Here is a 22,468-nt window from a genome sequence, read left to right on the forward strand (position 1 = left end):
AGACATCGCAAGCTGCAATGATGTTATCCTGTTTACAAGGTGAATTGTGACTTTGAAGCAGGCATGAGGACTTCACTCAAACATGAGAAGGATTTTTTAGCATCTCCAGGGTTTGTGCCGGCTTCCAATTCTCCCCTATGCCTATAGCTGCAATGGCATGTTCTGATCTGTAGCCAGACTTTTACACTCCTGATGCCAGCTCTGGACTAAATCGGTAGCAAATCGAGCTTAGGGAGCCATGCTAATGCATGGCTTTCTCTCTGCAATTACTTTGGCAGAGCTCCGTTCTCGGACTTGTGTTCTGAACCTCTTCAGAATCTAACAGGAACAAAGCAGCACACAAAGTCCTTTCTAACTGTCTTTTCCCAGGTGATTCTCTCTTGTGACAAGCACTGGCTCTCCACACTGTGAGTAGCGTGCTAACTCTCTCCTTCCTGCCTGCCCCAAGTGTCGTACAGAGAGGCTGGCAGATTGTGTGTTTCCAGCTTCCTCCCCTGCCTTTGCCCTCTTCCCTACTATCAACGTAACAGTGCCAAAAAGGCACCTCAAGAGGACTTTGAATAAGTTTTACCCCTTGTCTGCCTCCTGTTGCCGATTCTTGCAACTCGCAAGGCTGTTGATCTTTGACAAAGCTTCTCTCCCATGTTATCAATCTGGCATCTACACTTTATGCAAGGTCTCTAAGGTCTTAGTGTGTGTCCTCAGAAACACCCTCTTCCAGATACCAACAACCAAAGATGTCAAGAACATCTGTCCTACATAAGAACATGCTAACCTGAGCTGACGTCCAAGTCAGCCACTTCCAGATCAAATACTTCAAACTTTGGGGTCCTTAACCAAGGCTATTTCTCCCCCTCTCAGAGCTTTTGCTTCCACAGACACTGCTGGAAGCCTGCAAGTAGAACCTGCCCATGCCCTGGAAAAGCAGCGGAAAGGAAATAAATCATTCTTAGGACAGGAGTTAGCGCTGCAATTGGAACTTATCTTACCTTGGAATGGCCACACATGTGATGAAGTTGCCTGGTACTCAGCTGCAAGGTTTTCAGCAAACTCTGCACATCATCCTGCAATAAATAAGTAGACATTCTCAAAGGATTTTTCCATAAGGGAAACAAGAATAATGAAACAGTATTATTCCTAGCAATCCTTTCAAAGGGTTATGGGATAGAGATACGCTGCATGTATGCAGGAAACATCAGATGGATGGGATGAAGCCACAGGAGACTGGCACTGTGCATATAAGTCAAGTAACTGGTAATAGAAGTACGACCACATGTCATAAGGCCAAGCACTTCGAACTGAAACTGACTTTGAATCAGAGTTTGGAATGAACACGTATCAGTGAACTTGGGGCAATTAAAATCAAGTCAACCTTGTCACATCTTGCCTCAAGTACAATCTTCTGAATTAGGGGAGCCAGAGGAAAAATATAAAACACACTGCTAGATTGTGGTATTTGAAACACATCCAACATGGGCTCTGGATATCAATCCTCTTTATTGAGCAAATTACACAGAGCTTTCTGTTGTCCAGTGGCAATGACTAGGTATCTGTCAGATAACCTCATTCCCTCAAATATCCATGAAAACAGGTATTACATTTGCAGCAGGAAGGAGTTATCTATTTGAGACACAAGTTGTGAAGACTAAGCCAAAGAAAGTGTCTCACTGTCAAAGCTGGGTTGCCTTGCAACAAAGCAGGGGGAGTAAGTGAGCTGTTCTTGCTTGTCATGAAGTGCAGTAAGCACCTGTCCATCTGCACTCGCGCATAGTGTCATGGAGCTCAAAGCTCCAAGAATTATTGCAAAGACACCAATGACACTGTCCATCTGGACCACAAGCTCTCACCAACCCACAAGCCCCTCACCAACCTGACTGCTCACATGATTTTCGTAATCTGGGAGTGTCACCTTTGTGGTAATAACTTTTGAAGGAGTCGGAGGTTGACAGAGCTTCCTTTGTTACCAGTGAAGCCATCCAACCAGAAGAGTGATGGCAAGTTGGGTATCAGTGATCTGTTTGCTGAGAGAGCACCGGACAGGCAAATAAACTGGGCAGAGCACAGCTGGAGACATTAGGCACGTTTGTCATGAAGTGTCACAAATATCATGCCAACACGTGACCAGACACAGGAATCTCCTTCTAGCAAGCAGCAGTGATGCTTCCCAACTGCTTCCAGACAGTTCTGTCTCCAAAAGGCTTACCCTGTGCTTTTTAAAGCTGTAGTCCAGCAGAGGCATGGCAAGCTTCAGAAACGCTTCTACAAAGAGACGGCCGTACTATAAAAGAATGATAAATATATCAGAAGGCAAATTTAAATAGTATTTCCAAAGAACCATCAAAGTCCAATAGGATAATGATACATTCTTTCAAGCTACCCCGGCGACTGTTCTTGCTTAGTAAAATACTATATTCATGTGAAGGCTGTACTGGAATATACAGGATCAGTAAAAGGAATATACAGGATCAGTAAAGGGTCCCACTTTAAATATTGCAGAGAGAGGCTAGAAGGACAAGTTCTCATTATTGTGCACATCCCTGGTTTTATTCACTAGCGAACTGGGAATAAAATGGAACTAAACACAAAAAGTTAGAATCACTATATATATATATATATATACACACATATATAGAGAGAGAGAGAACTGGAGAGGGACTCTTTTTCAGGAAGTGTAGTGACAGGACAAGGGGTAATGGTTTTAAATTGGAAGAGGGGAGATTTAGATTAGATATTAGGAAGAAATTCTTTACTGCAAGGGTGGTGAAGCACTGGAACAGGTTGCCCAGAGAAGTTGTGGATGCCCCATCCCTGGAAGTGTTCAAGGCCAGGCTGGATGGGGCTTTGAGCAACCTGGTCTAGTGGAGGTGTCCCTGCCCATGGCAGGGGGGTTGGAACTCGATGATCTCTAAGGTCCCTTCCAACTCTAACCATTCTGTGATTCTGTGATATGAGTCCTAGCCAGAAACAGGAGAGTTGCAGAGGGACAAGTGATCTTTCTGGGCTCCAAGGGAGACCTGTCTGCTGTGATGTCTCCTGTCATTTAGAGTACCACGGGGAAAGGAGACAGGGGAAAGGGTCTGAAGTCAGTAATGCCAATTGCAATAAGTTCGTTGTGGTCAAGCCATACGATAAGGATTAGTGGAAGACAGTTAAAGGTGTAAGAAACAGTAGCTGCTTCTCCCAGAGAATTCAATAACCACTCTACTCCACTGGAGACAACGATTCAAGAAAGCTGGTACTTACACTGCTCTCTTCAGTTATTTTGAATCCTTGCTTACCTTCAGGCAGATGCTGAGTACTGGCCTGCTGTCAAATACCTACTTGGGCGAGAGGGAAAAAGAGAGCCAGATAAGTCCACAGGTCTAAATGAAACAATGTAAGCACAGCAGCCAATTAAGAATAGCCTTTCATTACATACCCTTCATTAAAGTGTGAAACCTGTTCTAATGCACTATCCATTCTCAAGTTTCGAGAGGGAACACCACATCAGAGCGTGAGATGTAGTTGGCTGTCAGGCGAAGCACTTGGCAGGATGGCTGTTTGGTGATCTAAGGTGCACCTTTTGCAGATGGCACAAAATTATCTCAGCGAGTCTGAAGTTCTTAATAATATGGGACCCAAGAGACCCAAGTCCAGCTGATGGGCAAGTAACCACAGAATGGACAAAGCAAAACTGAGATGTGCAAAATAATGTATTTTGGGAGGAAACAATGAAGCTATTACATTAACGGTGCCAGCTGGCAAGACACCAGGTGTCAGTGCACAGGTCACACACAGCTATGGTCTGACAGCAAACAAAGAAATGGAACAAATAGTCTTAGCTCTCTTGAAGGCTTTCTTCTGGTGTAGAATTGCATATATATTTTTTGCCAATGACCAATTCTATAACTAATTAGTGGACGTTTTAACTGACATCGCACACTGTTATGAGTGAGAGCTGGTGCTGCTATGGACTGTGAAGCAGAACCAGCTGGTCCAGCTCTACCCTTTATGCTCTCAAAAGTCACCTGGAGCACAGGGAGGGCTCCAGTGAATGCAGCTGTATAGAAGAATCAGCTCAATTCACCAGAGCTCGAAAGCTGAACTTGAAAAAGCTGGACTTGCCAATCATCACTTTGGATATGATAAACGCAAACAGTAGTGATCAACCTAAGCAAGGAGAAAGGTGCAGCCGAACCTATTGCCTTCTGCCCAAAACATCATCACACTCAGTGAGACTCAATGTACCCACTCCAAAACTGATGGAAGGGAATATTTCATCCAGCGGGGCTGGCCTCTAGAATTCATCACCACAGGTTGACAGGAATTGTTGGCAGGATTCAAAGGAAGATCATATGTTACCATAAGAGCAAGTAAAGCTGGCTATGGGATAAACACTGAATGCATGTTACAGACAGGAATCCAAGCCTCCTGTTCAGAGTATTAGCCTGCCTTCAGCTGAGTACGTCAGGAGAATGTTTCCTTCTGTCATGTTATTCCAGATCTACCTGAAGGATTTCTCCCATCTGCCTCTTCCACAGCTGGCAGTGGACTCTGACAGACACAAAACACTGTGCTAGGGAATTGGCATGTTTGCTCAGTCCTTTTTCTGCACTTCCTTACATCATTCTGTCTTTGTGCAGGCTTATTATTTGTGTGAGAACTATGTTAGTAAGATGTGTAGGCTGTAAGAACTAAGTAGTATTGAAGTGAAAGCTAAATGGAAGCCCTTGCACACGGATTATAACTGGCTTTATTTACCACCTGCAGGTTGTTCCACTAGTCAGCTGTACTTCATGTTTTTCCTTGTGCTCATGAACCTGGGTGCACTGGGCTTTGCTGGGAATCTGAACGTAAAGCCAGAAAAACAACCAGAACCTCACCTTGACCAAGTTAACGAGGATATGGAAATTCCGCACAGCAATGTTCCACCGCAGCAGCTTCTCCAGTTGCACCTAACAGGATGCAAGGGGACAATAACTCAAGATGGTGTATTTCCTCTCACCTTGCTGGATGCTCTCTCAGCATTTGCTGTACCCAAAGCATTATTGTTGGTGGTGTTGAAGACAGAGGAATAAAGCTTCACCACAGGCAGATTTATCGCAGCAAAACCACTTCATGGCAATTCCAGCCTGATCAGTGCCCACATGGCTTAAAATGCTACGAGTTAACACACTTCCTTCCTCTCAGAGCAGCTTTTAGTTGTGAAATAATTTTGTGCTCCCACACGGGCGTGCAGACCAACCGCACAGATTAGTTTCTTGCTGATTACTGCCTGTTTTCTGGTTATAGCTTCTGCTGGATTTACTGGATTTTTGACATGGTACAAACCAGAAAAAAAGGATGCTACTTATATATCACCCTGTATATCAGTTTTGGCTGATCCGTGAAGCTGTCTGACTGCATTTCCTAAACAAATTTCAGAAGTAGATGCCTTTCCAATTTATACATCTTTATTGTACTGTACAGTTTAACTTATGTCTTCTTCCCCTCAAGAAGTCCAGTGTGTTTATTTTCCTACCTCACTTGAGTCGGATGGTTTCCCAGCTGGGATGCTTTTCACTGAACTCTCTAGCTGAGCCATCATCACTCTGAAGAAAACCGGGAATGTCTGCCTGCAGAGAAAGTGAAAGCAAAACTGAAATCCAGCTCTGAGCATCTGGTTAGGCTTCTTGTTCCCAGAACAATGTGGAAAACTTGAAGATTATCCTTCTCAATAGGAAATCACCAGAGATTGACCCTAGGATTCATAAGCATGTCTAGCCCAGCCTCATCGCCCAGCCAGATAGAGAATCCTGGGAAGTCACTATCCCTTCCCCACTATGAACCACAGACACATGCCACCAACTTCTTTGTAGCTCTGGGGGATGCACAGTGAAAGGTTTGAGGCTGTAAGCATAAGACGATTTTGGTAGTTCCAAAGTGCAGGAACTTTGGCCATCCCTGCATAAACCATGCTTCTGAATTCCCATGGTAGGAGCAGTCCATTCTCCAATTAAAATGGCTCACAAATAACAAACTCAATATTGTGTTAACACACAAGGCCATTCCACCTTGACATAAAACTAACCACGTACCGACCTGTTGTGTACTGCCAAAAGAATGTTTACAAATGTCCAGAGCAGTCCACAGCAGTACTAACACAAAACCATAATAGGCCACAAAATAAGAAAACAAAATATTAAAAAGCAAAAGTTGCCATTGTGCATCTCATGAAATTCAAAGTCTCTACTTCTATAATTACCTGCTCAGTGTAGGAAAAGTAGAAGAACATCCGTCCTTGGCAGAGTTGATCAGTTCAGGAATACCAACGCTAGAGATTTCTTCTATAGCTTTCAAGATGTTATCTGTGTGCTCCAGGTAGACACTAAAACCAAAACCAGCTTAGTTCATCAGTACATAATATGCAGAGTAACACAGAAGTTCTTGCCCTACCTGCAACGTGGCCTAAAACTGTCAAACTCATTCTTATGCCAAAGGCAATCATATAATATGAAGTGATACTTAGACCTGTCACAGTAATGTCATTAAAAGCTACCGTCATCCGAAACAAACCTGGATTTAATATTTCCTCATTCTTGTATTTAGGAAGGACAAGCTGGAAAGAGAAAGAGTTCTCATTTATGTGAGAAAACGGCTGGAATGCATGGAGCTCTGCCTGAGGATGGGTGATGAGCCAACCGAGAGCTTATGGGTAATGATGAAAGCATCAACCAATATGGGTGACATTGTAGTGGGTGTCTGCTCTAGGCCACCTGGATCAGGAACAAGTAAATGAAGCTTTCTACAGACAGCTAGAAGCAGTGCCATGTTTGCAGGCCCTGGTCCTCACGGGGGACTAACCACCATTACACCTGCTGGAATGACAACACAGCAGGGCATATGCAATCCAGAAGGTTCCTGGAGAGCATCGATGACAATGCCCTGAGACAAGTGACAGAGGAGTTGATGAGGAGAGGTACTCTGATGGACTTCACACTTAAAAACAAGGAAGGGCTCATTGGGGAAGGTCAAAGGCAGCCTTGGCTGCAGTGACTGTGAGATGGTGGAGTTCAGCATCCTGAGAAAAGGGAGCAGGACAAACAGCAAGATCATAACCCTGGACTTAAGGAGCGAGGCTTTGGCTTCTTCATGGATCTTCTTGCCATTGGGCAGGGGCCTAGAGGGAAGAAGGGTCTAAGAAAGTTGGTTGATATTCAAGAATCACCTCCTCCAAGCTCAAGAACAGTCCATCCCAAAGAGCAGAAAGTCAAACAAAAATGCCAGGAGGCCTGCATGAATGAAGAAAGAGCTTCTGGCAAAACTCAGACACGAAAAGGGAGTATACAGAAGGTGGCAGCAGAGACAAGCAATGTGGGAGGAGCACAGAGACGCTATCAAAGCATGCAGAAATGTGGTTGCAAAGCCAAAGTCCACCTGGAGTTGAATCTGTCAAATCTGTCAAGGGGTGCTAATGGCAATAAGAAGAGCTCCTCTAAGTGTATAAGTAGCAAAAGGAAGACTAGGGAAAATGTGGGTCCACGGATGAATGAGGCAGGGTCCTGGTAACATAGGACATGGAAAAGGCTGAGGTACGTGTTAAGGGACCGAATGCCTTCGTTACCTCAGTCTTTACTAGCAAAACTGGCCTCCAGAAGTTCCATGCCTCAGACTGGGGGAAAGTCTGAAGCAAGGAAGACTTTGTGGAAGAGGATCATATTAGGGAAAGAGCTAAGCAAACTGGACATACATAAATCTACAGCCCCTGATGGGATGCTGAGGGAGGTGGCTGATGTCATTGAGAGGCTACTCTGGATTATCTTTAAAAGATCATGGTGATTGGGAGAGGTGCTTGAGGGCTAGAGGAAAGCAAATGTTATTCCTATCTTCAAGAAGGGCAGGAGGAAGGACCCAGGGAACTACAGACCAGTCAGCCGCACCTTGATCCTGGGAAAGTGGTGGAACAGCTGTCCTGGAAACCATGTCCAGGCACATGAAGGACAAGAAGGTTACTGGGAGTAGTCAGTGTGGATTCACCAAGGGGAGGTCATGCCTGACCAGCCTGGTAACCTCTGAGGAAATGACTGGCTTGTAGATGAGGGGAGAGTAGTGGATATTGTCTATCCTGACTTGTAAGGCTTTCAACACTGCCTCCTGTGAGATCCTTACAGAGCAGCTCTTTAAGTATAGGCTGGATGAGAAGACAGCGAGGTAAACTGAAAACTGGCTGAGCGGCCAAGCTCAGACAGTTGTGCCCAGCATGGTCCCGGGCAGCCTGCTCTAGGTCGCCCTCCTGGAGCAGGGGGGCTGGAACAAGGTGTCCCCTCCAGAGGTCCCTTCCAACCTCAACCATCCTGTGATTCTGTGATTGTATTTCACCTAATACTCAGTCCTGCTCTCCTTGACTTTAGTGAGAACTGATTTGCTTCTAGTTTAGGGAAAACAAAACCAGACACTCTGGTCCAGATCCACACGTACACGTGTATGCACGCACGCATACACATATAGGTGTGTTGATCTATACTGACAAGCTACGGTCTAGCAAACTTGAGGTCCAAACATGCTTCTATGGCCAATGGCTAACAATTCTTCCTATCACTCACTGCCTTTCAATGCTGTAGAAAGCTTTAGGCCAAACTGTGTGAGGGTTATGATTGAGAGGGGTCATTCCTCTGCAGCAACAGTAATTAATAGAAAAAGAGTGTCTCGACACACTTGGGACAATGGCCTGAGCCTTACCAGAGCAGAGTATGCAGTGCACTGTTGAACTGGCTGCCTTTCTCCTGGTCTCCACTGGGCTTCACCCATGACTGGCAGAGGAACTGCTTTGCTAGGGAAGCTGTAAAAGATAAGGGATAAATTACTGAAGGAAATAGATCTGTTTCATTTCCCGTGTATTGCAAGAATCCAAGACAATTTCCTTCTTCCATATAAAGTCAGTGTGAGCCAGTGGCTTTTTGAAAGCCATTCAATCACAATATCACTACTGGTCATTATGCCTGAACTCTGTTAAGTCGGAATACCTTTCCCCTAAAAAGCAGTAAGACCACAAGGACCTATATTATGATAATAAAATAAATACACATCCAGTGAGTTCCTGGTCTGGAATACCTGTTCACATCAGAGCGCGATACATCTCTGGTGATTTCTCCCTGACAAACTTACATTAAGGACTTTATTTCAGCGTGTGAGAAATTGGAGACCAATAATTTTCCTGTATATTCCCTGCAAGCATGTCTATGCCTTATGTGCTTGAATGCTGTTCTTCTTACAGAAGAGGTCCTAATTCCTGAGAAGAGTTCTCTTGATTGAAAACATTTGTTGCATGACATTAAGAACATATAGGTTTTTCTCCCTCTGCCCTGAAGCAGCAGCTGTATTTGCAGTTCATTTCCATAATTTTCGGAAATGAGCTGTCACAGCACACTGAGGCATCTGTACCTACACTAGAAAAGTACTACACACATCAGATTAAGTCTATGCTCACCTCCACAATCAGTGATTAAACTGGTACCAAAATTGAACAGCAAGCTTGTTCTTAGAACTCTTAAAAGCTGTGAGGCTCCGATTTTTAAAAACACCAACTAAGAGAGCTGGAGTCTGCCTTCCTGCATGTGACCGAAGCGCAGCAAGACAAATACCAGAGAGGTTCCGATACATTTACTGCTATTACTTTTATTATCGGCTAGGACTGTTCACCCCAGTGAGATTGCTAGGATACCAAAATGAAAAAGTCTCCCCCAAAAGATGCACTCCAGAGACAGAACCCAAGTCTTACAGGCAAAGGACAGCATGAAAATTAGAGGTTCTTCACACATTACCCATTTTCTCTTTCTTCCAGCCAGCCATTGGTTTCTCAGCGATGGCAATCAGGAGCTGACTGAGGATGAATGCACAGTGGAAGCTGGGAACGCTCTGCTGGAAATTCAGTAGGTAGTGAAAACTCTCACTGGGGATGACAGGAAAGAGGAAAGATAAAAACAGTGTAGATAGGCTAATACTTCCTTTTTTTTATGTGTTTCTGGGAGATTATCCTATCTCAGATCCAAGGTCTCCCTAGCCCAGTATTTTGGCAGTGCTCTTCTGAAGAAGGGGTCGCCAACCACTAGTAGATAAAAATTGAGTCACCAAGAAACTCCTCTCAAGCCCCAGTCACTCTAAGTCTAGCAACATCTTTATACACTGCTTTTGCCTAGTGTTCCTGGAGGCATTTTAACCATCCAGAACATACTCATTCCTTCTGTGAATCTTGTGAAACTCCTTGTCTCAAATAGCACAAAAACGAGTGAGATCAATAGGTTAATGCATATTTTATAATCCCATAGCTCCTTTTCATTAGGTTTGACTGCACTGCCATTCAATTCAATACAAAGCTCTCTGAAGGTAGTATGGTCACTATGAGAGCTGCCAAACACGCATTCACCCATAATGCCCACACAAAACAGGGAAAAATGCTTGAAACTCCTCCCTTTCAGATCTTGGGAAATGCTGATTCTACCTTATCAGCTCCTCAAGAAGAAGAAACTCTGCCTCTCCTGGCTTCAGCCTCTCTGACAGCACCTGGAGAGCTGACCGTAGCAAGTCAGTATTTTCATGCTGAGTAAAACCATTCCTGAGGGAGGAGAAGAAAAAAAATAATCCAGTTCATCATCAGACTAGCAGGAAGAGAGGTATTAAATGCAAAAGCATATCTGGGCATATATTTGCAATAGGAAAAATAAAGAAGCTGGATATGCAAGAAGAACCCTGCAATATGAATGTTATAAGGGGACACAAAAAGCTGAAAACTGATTTTGACAGCAAACTTGGTTCATACACCCTTTATCTTGGCTGGGTACAAACACTTTAAAGAAAAGTAATAAGTGGAGGAAGCAATAAACAGACTATGCTTATTTAGATGACTATATACTATTTTGTTTAAACTCACCAAGCAAATAGAGAGCGAAAAGTTAGTAACAGCTGTTGGTAACAAGAGGACATCAGCTGGTGCTCCTGAATGTTCACTCCTGGGTCACCTTCTACACCCCGATTTTGTCCAACTGCCTTTAATACCAAACAAATAATTCATTAAATGCTATTCCAATACAAGATAATGGCACAAGTATCCACTTCCATAAATTTCACATTTAAAAAACCTGAAGAAAACAAAGCCACTCTCTTTTCCCCACAAACAAAACCAAAATACCTTTAGAGGTGACAAAACTTGACAGTTTGAGTCAAAATTGCGGCCTACTGACCTGGAAGTAATTGTGCATGTTCTCCATGTGATTACACAGTGGCTTTAGTAGTTTCATTACACACGTAGCAACTTCCTTGGGGGTTCTCTGACACAGGTGGGAAAAGCCAATATCCTTGTAGCCTCTTTCCTGCAGTAAACCCAAAAGATTAAAGTCATTTATCAGCCTTACCTGAGAATAACTCCGCACCAAGCACTACCTCTTAGACTGCTCCTGAGCAGTGCAATTCCTGATGCCATACACTGCCAGAAAGGGTCACAGGATAAGAAAGTTTGGCTTCTGTTGAACAACCAGCATCAACTCAGACAAGTGGATAACATTCAGTGAAAAGAATAAAGCTGATGTGACATGTAGCTCTTTTACATTTTACTCAAACATTAAGAGAAAACAGTCTCTGCACATGGGAATTAAGATAGGTAGAAAGACAAGGAGAAAGAACACTGAATATGATGGAGTCCATCAGGTTGTCGTAAATTTCTCATAGTTTAATGCAACAGGCCACACATGTTTACCTTCCTCCTGAAGGCATCAGCCAGGAATGCAGGGAGTCACTGCACTCAGGAGGTTCTTCTAAAGACTACAGGAAAAGCAAAAACCTGGATCCAGCAACTTCTGTTGGATGCTGCAGCTATCTGGCCTGCCTAACCCGAGCTGCTTCTTGAACAGCAGAGCCAGTGTCCACAGGCAGGGGTAGGAAAAGGGTCACTTGAGTTTTGAGGCTACAGGGCTTTCCCTCAGTTATATTCCCTTTCCTGAGACAGAGACAGCATTTGCAGAGAACCAAATGCTACAAACACTTCAGCGAGGGAAGTGGTACAGAAGTCTCTTTGGAAAGAGCAAGTGCTGCTCTGACACACAGTTGGGCATCAGACTTCCATTTAACTGTTAGGTGAAAATAATTCTGAAGAACATTTCTCTCGGGAAAGGCCTGGAGGCCACTGATGTGCTCTGCCTCAGCCCAGGTCTTGCCACATCAGCTGCTGCTGTACTTGCCTTTGGAAAGGGCACTCTCCTGGTGGAGCCCGGGGTCAGCACATGTTCCAGCTTCCAGCACAGGTCATCCAGAAGGAAGCAAAGTTCAGCAGGCCCCAGCTGCACAACTTCACGAGCCTGCAATTACAAGAACAGTCAATCCCAGGACCCAAAGGTAATTGTAGTGCCTTGAAGCTCAAGTTCACCCCCTCCATTTCCAGTTACGACTCCTGGCTTACTTAACCTCAGCCAGGGACCTAATTAGTAGATGCTAGGGTTTTTTGTATCCCCCACTGCAGGTATGGGGTATTGGTCCTGTTTGCTCAAAGCGTGAAGCAAACCTGCTGCTCTGAACAGAGCTGAGGCGACGTCAGTAACACTCAACTACTGAGAACTGGTTTATATACATTGAAAGTAAGGTCCCAAGGAAAAAAGAGGTTTAAGCCCAGTGTCACAAAATTCACCAATTGAGTAATAGTCAAGAAGTAATTTGAAATAATGCCACATAGCCCAGGATTCTTCTCAAACAGGCCTGTGACCTGCATGCACAGAGACAGCTGTCCTTAGAGCAGGCCAGGCTGTACTCCAGCCTGCCACGGCCTTTTCACATTTTACTAATCTTAGTGTAGCCTAACAAAATTAGACTCCAGGTGGACTCAGCTGCCTACAAAGAGGGTAACAAAATTAAGCACTCCTGATTTCCACATCCATAGTAATGCAGTTTTATATAAGCTCCCAGATGATAAACAGAACCCTGCCCAGTGAGGGCACATCCACAACACCAGTCCCACATTTGTGCTGAGTTTCTGATCTGCTGATGCCTTGAGACACTTGCCTTTTTTGCAACATGGGCTTTACTTAAATGTCATAGGTTTTTTTTTCGTAGGCATGCCACCTCTTAGTGTATTTGACACCCTACAGCTTAGCAGCTTTGTATTATTCAAGTCCCTTCCTTTCCTTTTATGCAACATTTATTTTACTTCATTTTTAACTTTGCTACACTACATGTCTGCTGTTCTCAGGAAAGTCCTCTTTATCTCAGTGCCTTGTAGCCCACAGCCCTGGACCAACACATCTTAACATCAATCTTCTGTCCATTTTAGTGGAGCGGAAGGGGACAAGGCTGCTGAGCCTTATCCGTATGGTTTTACGCTGTTGCATTCACCTCTGTATGCATCTCTGTGTCCAAGACAGACTTTGTCAGCAGCCCGCAGTGGAGTACAGTGAACACTTCCAGGTCTAACTCTCGGAAGTACGGGCGATAGCTCTGCAGCTGTACCAGAGGATTTCCTGCCTCTCTCTCAGCAGCAGTCTGAAAAGTAAATGGCAGAATTAAGGTTGCAACCTGCAAGACTATAAGACCTTCTAGCTCAAATAAAGCTATTTCTTTCACACAGACATATTTTGTGCCAGGTTGAAAAAAATATACAAAGAAGAATTCACAATAGCTAGTAGAGATAAGCACATAGAATCAGAAGTATTTGCATTTTGGACTGTACAAGTCACTAAAAATTTTCTAGAAAAAAGATAACACTAAGGAAACTGGAATAATCTTTGTGATCTCCTTTCTGTGAATCAGTGGCCCTTGCGAAACCCATTCTGGACTTGGTGAAAGACCAAGCACCTTAAGCACCATGAGAGATGAAGGCAAATGTTTTTATCTTTGATAAATACCAGGTTGGTAAACTATAGGATGATCTGTTGTCTCTGGGTGACAATCTGTAAGTTCTTAGAGATTAGCTCCACACAACCCTGTCACGGCACCTGATGTACATTACATGTGGCTTACAACAGGATTTCTGTATTCTGTTGTCCTGAGCAGTGCACGGCATCTAAGAACTGGTCTGGGACCAGCACTCTAGTTAGGTAAGAAAGATTAGACACATTCCTTCCCAAAACTATTTGAGACTTTGCTTATTCCGTGTAACTTAAGTAACTTTGTTATCATATCTGACTCTGTTACATATCTGTACAATAGCAGGAAAGTAAAAGCATATTTGCCTGGCTGAAATTGATAAAATGGACTCTGAATAACATTTATTAGTAACAGTGGTAGAAGTGGAGCCTTGTGGGGATGCTTATGAGAACCAGCCCCCAAGATGCTGAGCCCGAAGCTGGGCACGCTTCCCTGGCTTCTCTCTTTCAGCCAGCACAGATTCCACATTCCAGACACAATGACAATAGTGTAAGAGCTTGTTCAAAAGAACAAGAAACAAAATTCAATAATTCACTTGTTGATAGATTTGGGAAGTAGTTCTTAGCATGTAATGAGAATGGGTAATTTTAAAAGATGCCTTATCACAGATATAGTGACCAAATACCTCAAGGTAACTGTGCAAAATGAGCACCTGTGACCGAAGCAGACTAGAATCAGTGGGAGATACAGTCCTTACCAGGGCTTGTATTTTCCAGATTCATTTCACAATTTCTGACCTGAGTCTAGGAATTGCAAGTTATTGCAGCAATTTGAGAGATGGGACACTGGATTAAACCAGAAACTTTCCATAGTCATAACCAGAGAGTAACCAAAAGTGTCATTGATAATCCTGCACAATTGCACTGCCCTGAACCACGCTGCCTGTTGGAGAGTGGGCAGCCTCTGCAGCAGGCAATTTTCAAGATTCAAATGGGAGGCAGGTGACAGAAAGCAGAATTGAACCACTTGTCTATGATTAACCTTTGAAGCAAAACAAAAGCTTTGCGAGAGGGTTTGCCATGCTTCCCTAGTCTGTCTTTCTTGCAAGAGCCCAGAAGCATGCACCTACCTTCTCCAGCTCAGAGAGCTCAGTATCAGGCTGGTTTCCCTCAGAACTGTCATCTGCTTGAGAACGATCTGCAGAGCAGGCTTTGCTGCCATCAGCCTTTTTTTTCTTTCCTTAAAGAGAAAAGCAACTTCAGAAACAAAGGCTACACTGCACTAAACACTAGACAGCACTTGCAGCCAGGGAAACGGCACAGGCTCTACTTTAATCAGCCCTAAGAAAGCATGGAGCATGTACAGGTTGTGTGTCATCCATAGCCAGGATCATGGTCCAAAAGAGAGCCAAATGCATCTCAGGATCCCCCCCAACGAGTTTCTCTCTTATAAAATCACAGTAAGAAATTAAAGCAAGTCTCACTGTTCTTAGTGTAATTTAAACTTTATGAAGTGATTGCAAAACTGAGTGGGACACCATCTTAATAAATGCTTGAACCAAAATTTAATGTTTCTTCCTCAAACACAGTACTGAGAAAGGAAGAGGGCCTGGAAAAGGAAGACAAGACACAACTATAGAAGGGACTTGCAGGGATGCCAAGTCAACAGCAGAGCAACACAATGAATTAATTGCAATGGTCTTCACTGCTGATAACGGTAGAGAGGTTCTGACCTGACAGTAGGGACCTGACACACCACGTAGCAGAGAGATCAAAGAAACTACATCAATTTCAAGTAATTGCACAGCATGTATTAGACCAAACAGACAGCCAGTAAGTCACCAGAGTGAGGTGGCATTCACACAAGGTCCCAAACAGAATTCAAATGCGATGTTTCACAACTGCTGACCACAGTGACCGAAGACTGATAGCTTGCCAACGTAATTCCCCTTAATAAAAAGGGATCTAATGGGAGTCTGGGGAATTAAAGACCAGTGAGTCTGTCCTCCATCACTGGGAAAATGGCAGAGTTACCTACAATGAAAAACAAGATCACTGAGCCCACAGACACACAGCCTGTCGGGGAAAAGTCAGCAGAGCTTCTGCGAAGGAAAACCTTGCCTCATGAGCCTGACAGGTGTCATGTGGATAAAAGGGATCCATCAGCCAGAAGAGATTTAGATTTTCAAAAAGACTTTGACAAGATTTTACACCAGAAACTATTAAGGAGCTGAACTGGAATAGTGCTTTCTTGGACTGAAAGCTTGTTACAGAAGCAGCAAAGGGTAGTACTTAATGTGCAATTTTCAGATAGAATCAGACATTTGAGTCATTCAGGAATCACTTGTATTCAACTTCATAAGCAACCTGGAGAAGGGAATGCTCGGGGAAATCCCCAACAAGTGCAAAGTTTGGCATACACTTTCATTGCCATTTATAAGCACTGTGCTGATGAGCATCAGAGACTTCTGCTTTTGTACCTCTGTGATCCTTTCTGGGGCCCGGGCCATAGATGAAGCGAAACAAGATCAATGAAGCTGCATCTTTCATTGCGTTGTCTTTGGAAGAGCAGAGTCAGTCAGAAGAAAGTCTTCCATGTCATAATAAACAAACCTTCTGAATCAGATTGGAAAGTGAATTTGATGTTATGTCTCTTCTAAGGAGCTCCTTGTTCCCCGTCTTCTGAGGAACAGTCTTAGGCTAGACTCTATGTCAGTGTTTGAGCTGATCTAATGGCTCAGGGCTAGTCCTGCTTCTCCTACTACCTCTTTCTCCTGTTCCCAGCCACACACACCTGACACTTGCCTTGCACTGACTCAGGAAGCCTGATCACTGGTTAAGCAGCCAACTTGTTAAAACAGCAAAAAACCAATCTAGTAAAAAGGAACTAGCCAAAATATCTACCATGTAATAACACAGGGCAGAAAATCAGGCAGCTGAGAGCGCAGGTGTGAGGGGGAGAGGGAAGCCTTCCCCTATTTGTTGGCAATAAACTATTCAATTTGGCTCAGCCACAATGAGGTGCTGCACACCTAACAGAGAAGCAAGGTTGGTATCAAAACTGTATGTTCTCAAGACTGTGACCCATGGTGACAGAACTCACTAATTTTTTTTATAGGCAAGACAAGCTAAGCTCAGGAATCTCTTGGTCTGGGCTGGGCTTACTAGTCTGACCACCTACTTCTGCTCGTTCAAAATTCTAAAGCGATGGATCCTCCTCTTGTCTGCAGAGCATAGTCATAACTTTCTTTCTGCCTTAATCACTCCAATGTGATAGGTCCAGTCCCTGCAGAATGGGTTTCACACAGGAGAAAAGAGCTCTCTGATCTGTGGCCTCCTCCAGTTGCATTCATTGAATGGAATGTGAATTTTTGAAGTCCAGTTTGGCTGAAAGGCAGACACGTTCCCAGAAAATGTTAATGTAAACTAGAAGTAGAACTAGAGACAGAAAGAACAAAGCAAATCTATTTCAGCTTGAAAACCTGAAAGGCAAGTTCTATTTCTTCTCTGTGGGAGCTAGCAATGGGACAGGATGCAAGAAGCGTTCCCTTGTGCAGCATAGCCATAGCAAGGTTCCTCAGTCAGGTACAACCTAAAGGTGAGGGATTTGCAAGGCAGCTCAAGCCACAGGTTCAGCACCAGACAATTGCACCAACCTGTCAAAGGCAGAACAACTTAACTGCTGCAGAAAATACTTTGGCAGGTGAAAACAGTCAATAAAAGCCCTGGATTTTCTCTGTTAAATGCTAAGCATCAGCTTTCCCAAGGAGACAGACTATCCAACACCTGTTTGGAGTAAGATATTCTTACATCCCCCACTTCAGCTGCAACAGGAATTGATCAGATAAGATTTCGAGATAGATAGACCCTGCCAAGAATTCTGTGCCTTACACATGCACAAGTGCAATGGCTGCAGTGCAATATGCCAGTCAAACCTCACATCACTTCTGTTTGCTTAAATGTTTTAAACTTTCGTTACCATTCCTCTTTCTCGCTGGACCAGCAGCATTAATGGATGGTACAGCCTCCAGGCCTTCAGAATCAAAAGTAGCTGGTGGTGGGACGTATCCAGGGGTGGCTGAAAATGTAGAAATTAGGTTAGTTCAGCTCCTGAATGACAAAATACAGGCAAGATACATATCTAGAACAAGTACCATAAGTTTCACCATCCTGGTAAACGTCCCCCTACTCTTATGCTTAGGTGCATTTAGCTCTAATTAGCTGTATCATATGTCCACACTGCACTGGAATTACAGCTCTTTCCATTCCTCTATCAAGGGAGGAAAACAATCCTCCCTTGGGCCAGAACAATCCTCGCTATCAATACAGACTAGGGGATGAGGTATTAGAAAGCAGCCCTGAGGAAAGGGACTTGGGGGTGCTGATGGATGAAAAGCTGGACATGAGCAGGCAGTGTGCACTTGCAGCCCAGAAGGCCAATCGCATCCTGGGCTGCATCAAGAGATGTGTTGCCAGCAGACCCAGAGAAGTGATTCTGCCACTTTACACTGCTCTGGTGAGACCTCACCTGGAGTACCGTGTGCAGGTCTGGAGCCCTCAATATAAGAAGGACACGGACCTGATAGAGAGGGTCCAGAGGAGGGCCACAAAAATGATCAGGGGGTTGGAGCACCTCTGCTACGAGAACAGGCTGAGGGAACTGGGGTTGTTCAGCCTGGAGAAGAGGAGGCTCCGGGGAGACCTAATAGCAAACTTCCAGTATCTGAAGGGGGCCTACAGGAAAGCTGGAGACAGTCTGTTTACAAAGGCCGGCAATGACAGAACAAGGGGTAATGGCTTTAAACTGGAAAAAAGCAGATTTAGATTAGACATCAGGAATAAGTTCTTTACGATGAGGGTGGTGGAGCACTGGAATAGGTTGCCAAGGGAGGTGGTTGAGGCCCCTTCCCTTGAGATATTCAAGGTGAAGCTCGACGAGGCCCTGGGCAACCTGGTCTAGTTGCGGGTGTCCCTGCTGACTGCGGAGTTGGGGGGGGTCGGACTAGATGACCTTTGAAGGTTGTCCCTTCTGGCCCAGATGATTCTATGATTCTATAACAAGTGCCCAGCTGTCCTTGGACATCTGTCCATGTTGGTGAAGCTTAAAGGGCTGTCTTAGCACGTCTAAGCCCTTTCTGTCCTGGGCTCGTAGTGCTCTTGGAGCAGCAGAAAGGTGTTGAAGCTGCACTTTATTTTGGATTAAGCTGGTCTGTTGGTTTACAAACATAACTCTTAATGTTATATATATATAATAGCTTGTGTAATGTATGTGGAAGGTGACAGTGTATTCTTCATTTACCTTTTCAATATAAAAGGAGATAATAAGTAAAGGGAAAAGCCATAAACAAGAACAGACAGACACAAACCTGGCAGACAAGGGATAATGGAGACAATGTCAAAGACCAGAAGTCTCCAGTTTGTAACTGATGGGCCATTAAGAAACTCCAGGTATGGCTTTGGGAATGGACACCTGGACTTTGTAACTGATAAGATGGGAGGAAAAAGAGGCCACTGTAAAAATGCAGTGTGTGTTACCATATACTTCTCCGTTGATGTTTAAGCCAATCCCTTTCATTGCACAGCTGGCGCAGGCCCAGAATATACAAATGTTTCATACTCACCTGCCAAGCATTTCCCCAGCACAGTCTGCAGCTCTGTGATGTTCTGTAATCGAGTCAAAACTTTCCCCTTCATCTCAGCATCCTGTTGCTGGCAGAAGGCATTTACAACCTAGAGATACAAACCAAATTCACTGACTTAGGGAGATTTGTACCCACTTTTACTACTTTTTCTTTTCTTTCTGAATAGCATCCTCAGTTCCTGAATAAGCACACAACATGGCACAAGTGGCCTGTGTGATCAGATCCAGACTGCATGAACAAAGCTCTTCAGAAGCCCATAAGAACATAGACATAATTGGTGCAATCTAACAAAAGCAATAGAGCAACACCTACAGATGAAATATTAAATGAAGAAGAGGAAATAGCAGACAGCACATTGTTGGATTCTGTGCTGCTTGTGGCTCTGGAGACCCCTTGGCACTTCCTAGGTCTGCCAGGAAAGAGGCAGTCCTGGGAGAAGAGCAGTAGCAGGGAGCACTGGGGATGTGGAAGTACACCAACTCTGACATAGTTCATGTTATCAGAATAACCCTATCAGGGAACATTCCCACTGACCATCGATGTTAGCAAATACATGGTCCAAATCTGCTTGAGGGTACTGCATTTCACTCTTCTGTAAGCTCACAGAGGTACAGAACTAATCGGACAATAACAACTGAGTCTGCAAGGGACCTGTGGAAGCCTCTAGTCCAACACCCTACTCAAAACAGGGTCTACTAAAGAGGTTACTTAGAGCCTTTCCTAGAGGAGCACTGAGCATCTGCAAGAAAGGAGATCCCACAGCTTCTCTGGAAGGGGAGCACAACCTTTCTGTTAGGTGACAGAAGACCATGGTAAAAGACCACAATATGCCCTCCCCTCTGGCATCTCCTCTCCAGGTTGAATAACTTCTGCTCTCCCAGCCTCCCTTCATAAGCCATGTGCTCCAGCCCCTCACCAGCCTGGTGGCCTCTGCTGGACTCACTCCAGAATGATAATGGGAACCCCAGACTGGACACAATAGCACAGGCAAGGCCTCATTCGTGCCGAACAGAAGGCAATGATCCATGCCCTTGACCAGCTGGTGACTTCCCTGGTCTCCAGCATGGTGAGAATGGCCTTTCTTTCTGATGCTCCCTTCATAGTTTAGGCATATATTTGGGGGTTACAGCACCCTCCCTGCAGCAAAACACCAAAATGTGCCAGAGTGTACAAACTGCAGCTGAGTAGCAGGTGGAAAACTCACATCAGGAAGGCAGTCCCTAGAGTCTTAGGCCAAGCAGAGTTGCTGCTAGCAGCAGGATAAAGAACAAATGATAATAAAGAGGTCATCAGAACCTTGCTAGAGAAGGTTTTCAAGAGACAAGATTCTTCTTCAAAAACAATTGCACCCCTGAACCCTAAGGTTCATGTTTGTAAGTGCTACTTCTCAGTGCCACTCCGGATCCTGCCGACAAGGCTCTACTCACCTCACGAAACCAGTTGAGAGCATAGAACAGGAGTGAGCACAGAAATTCCCGTTCCTGCTTGGACAGAGAGTCCAGCTTCCCTTCAACCTCCAGGTCAGTCATGTACAGGGGGCAACCTGGGACAGAGGAAGAAAAGAACACGTGGGACTGTGTTTGCTACCCATCCTTTGGTCTTTGTATGGACAAAGTCTCTTACTAAAGCTTGTATCAATTCCAGTGGCTACCTGCAGTAAGCTTCATAAGCCACCCAGATAAAGCAATTGCCTCCCCTGCCCTCCCTTCCACTCTTTTGGGCAACAGAGCACCTCAGCCTCCTTCACAAGCTGCACAATTCCTCCTACAACTGCAGGAGGAACTGGGACAGGAACAAGGCAGCCAGACAAACTCTATGAAAGGTCCATTTCCCATACCTAATAGGGCATCAATCTCCTCCAGGCTTCCACTGTTTTGCTCTCCAGTGTAGAGCCTCAGCAATCTAAAACAGGGTGACAGACATATCGGTGACACTACCCTGGGGAAAAAAAAAACAACAGAAATGGAGTGGGTCCTATGTTTTATATACCTCCAGAAAACCCATTACTTTTCCATTATGTTCTATGTCCTCCCCATGCCGGCTTGCCTATGTCTGCTGTTTTGCTTCTTGCAAGTCCCAGCAACACAGAGCAGAAATGTACCATATGGTTAAATAAAAAGTAATTTAAAAATTAGTGATCACCCATTCTCTGGAAAAGCATATAAGGGCAGAAAAATGGCTCTGAACAAAAATGGGGTGAGATTTATTTCTGGTGAAATCGAAGTTGGATAATTCAGAAGAAACCATAAGAAATTGTGCAAAACACAGCTGTGACCAGTGGAGAAACCTCTTGAATGTTTTGCAGCATACCACTGCTCACACTCTGAGTGAGGAAAATTAACATTTTTCCATAGATGCATGTAAAATAGCGAAATTTTCTTTTCTTTTAAAGTGATCATGTCTTTTTTTAAGCATAACTAAAATCTCAACAACATCTTATCCTGCGTAATTTATTGTCATATGAAGATGCCAGTTAAAAATAGCCTTTTATTATTTTTAACTTTGATGCCCTGCTGTTTAATTAGACTTTTTTATTTCTTATGTGCTTCCTGTTCCATTCTCCAAAGACAAAGCCCTTATTTCTCTGTCGAATTTCACTTGTGGCTGCATGTTTGTGGGTTTGCTCTAAAGCACAGTCTGTGATATCCAAGTACAACCAAAGGTGAGAAAAATTGTGTACTGTTGACGCACACTAAGTCCTTAGTGACTCTCTGAGAATCGTTGTTCAAAATATGAATTTTGCTACCTCAAAGTTGCCTATCCATCTCAATATGGCATTCAGTATCACCATAACAGTAGAAGAAAGAGCTACTATTCTCATATGAGAGATGGGAAACAAGGCAGATGCAGCAAGACTTTCCCAAGATCACTTAAACAGCCTGAGCCAGAACAGACTGCCAGTTCCCAACCAGCTTACGCCTCTAGACCTATCTGAATATGTCTAACAGCAAGAGAAGGAAAAGAACACTGGAAACTGGTAAATTCTCCATATCAGGCACTTTGCAGGCAGGGCTGATAGTAGTG

General features: G+C 44.2%; 1 protein-coding gene across 1 annotated transcript in view; it reads right to left on the reverse strand.

The window, feature by feature from the left end:
* FANCD2 (FA complementation group D2) overlaps positions 1-22,468 on the reverse strand; it is a 46,241-nt gene that overhangs the window by 2,482 nt on the left and 21,291 nt on the right. Inside the window, exons 23-40 of the mRNA XM_074151687.1 lie at positions 21,282-21,382; positions 20,872-20,987; positions 19,424-19,532; positions 17,782-17,880; positions 14,933-15,042; positions 13,333-13,479; positions 12,189-12,305; positions 11,196-11,324; positions 10,886-11,001; positions 10,457-10,570; positions 9,780-9,907; positions 8,698-8,797; positions 6,224-6,346; positions 5,501-5,594; positions 4,863-4,934; positions 3,279-3,317; positions 2,204-2,278; positions 990-1,064 (exon numbers count right to left, since the gene is read on the reverse strand). Of these exons, the coding sequence (XP_074007788.1) occupies positions 990-1,064; positions 2,204-2,278; positions 3,279-3,317; positions 4,863-4,934; positions 5,501-5,594; positions 6,224-6,346; positions 8,698-8,797; positions 9,780-9,907; positions 10,457-10,570; positions 10,886-11,001; positions 11,196-11,324; positions 12,189-12,305; positions 13,333-13,479; positions 14,933-15,042; positions 17,782-17,880; positions 19,424-19,532; positions 20,872-20,987; positions 21,282-21,382 (1,864 nt within the window). The remainder of the gene's footprint in view (positions 1-989; positions 1,065-2,203; positions 2,279-3,278; positions 3,318-4,862; positions 4,935-5,500; positions 5,595-6,223; positions 6,347-8,697; positions 8,798-9,779; positions 9,908-10,456; positions 10,571-10,885; positions 11,002-11,195; positions 11,325-12,188; positions 12,306-13,332; positions 13,480-14,932; positions 15,043-17,781; positions 17,881-19,423; positions 19,533-20,871; positions 20,988-21,281; positions 21,383-22,468) is intronic.

The sequence above is a fragment of the Numenius arquata genome, chromosome 8, assembly GCF_964106895.1.
Source record: "Numenius arquata chromosome 8, bNumArq3.hap1.1, whole genome shotgun sequence".
Lineage (NCBI taxonomy): Eukaryota > Metazoa > Chordata > Aves > Charadriiformes > Scolopacidae > Numenius > Numenius arquata.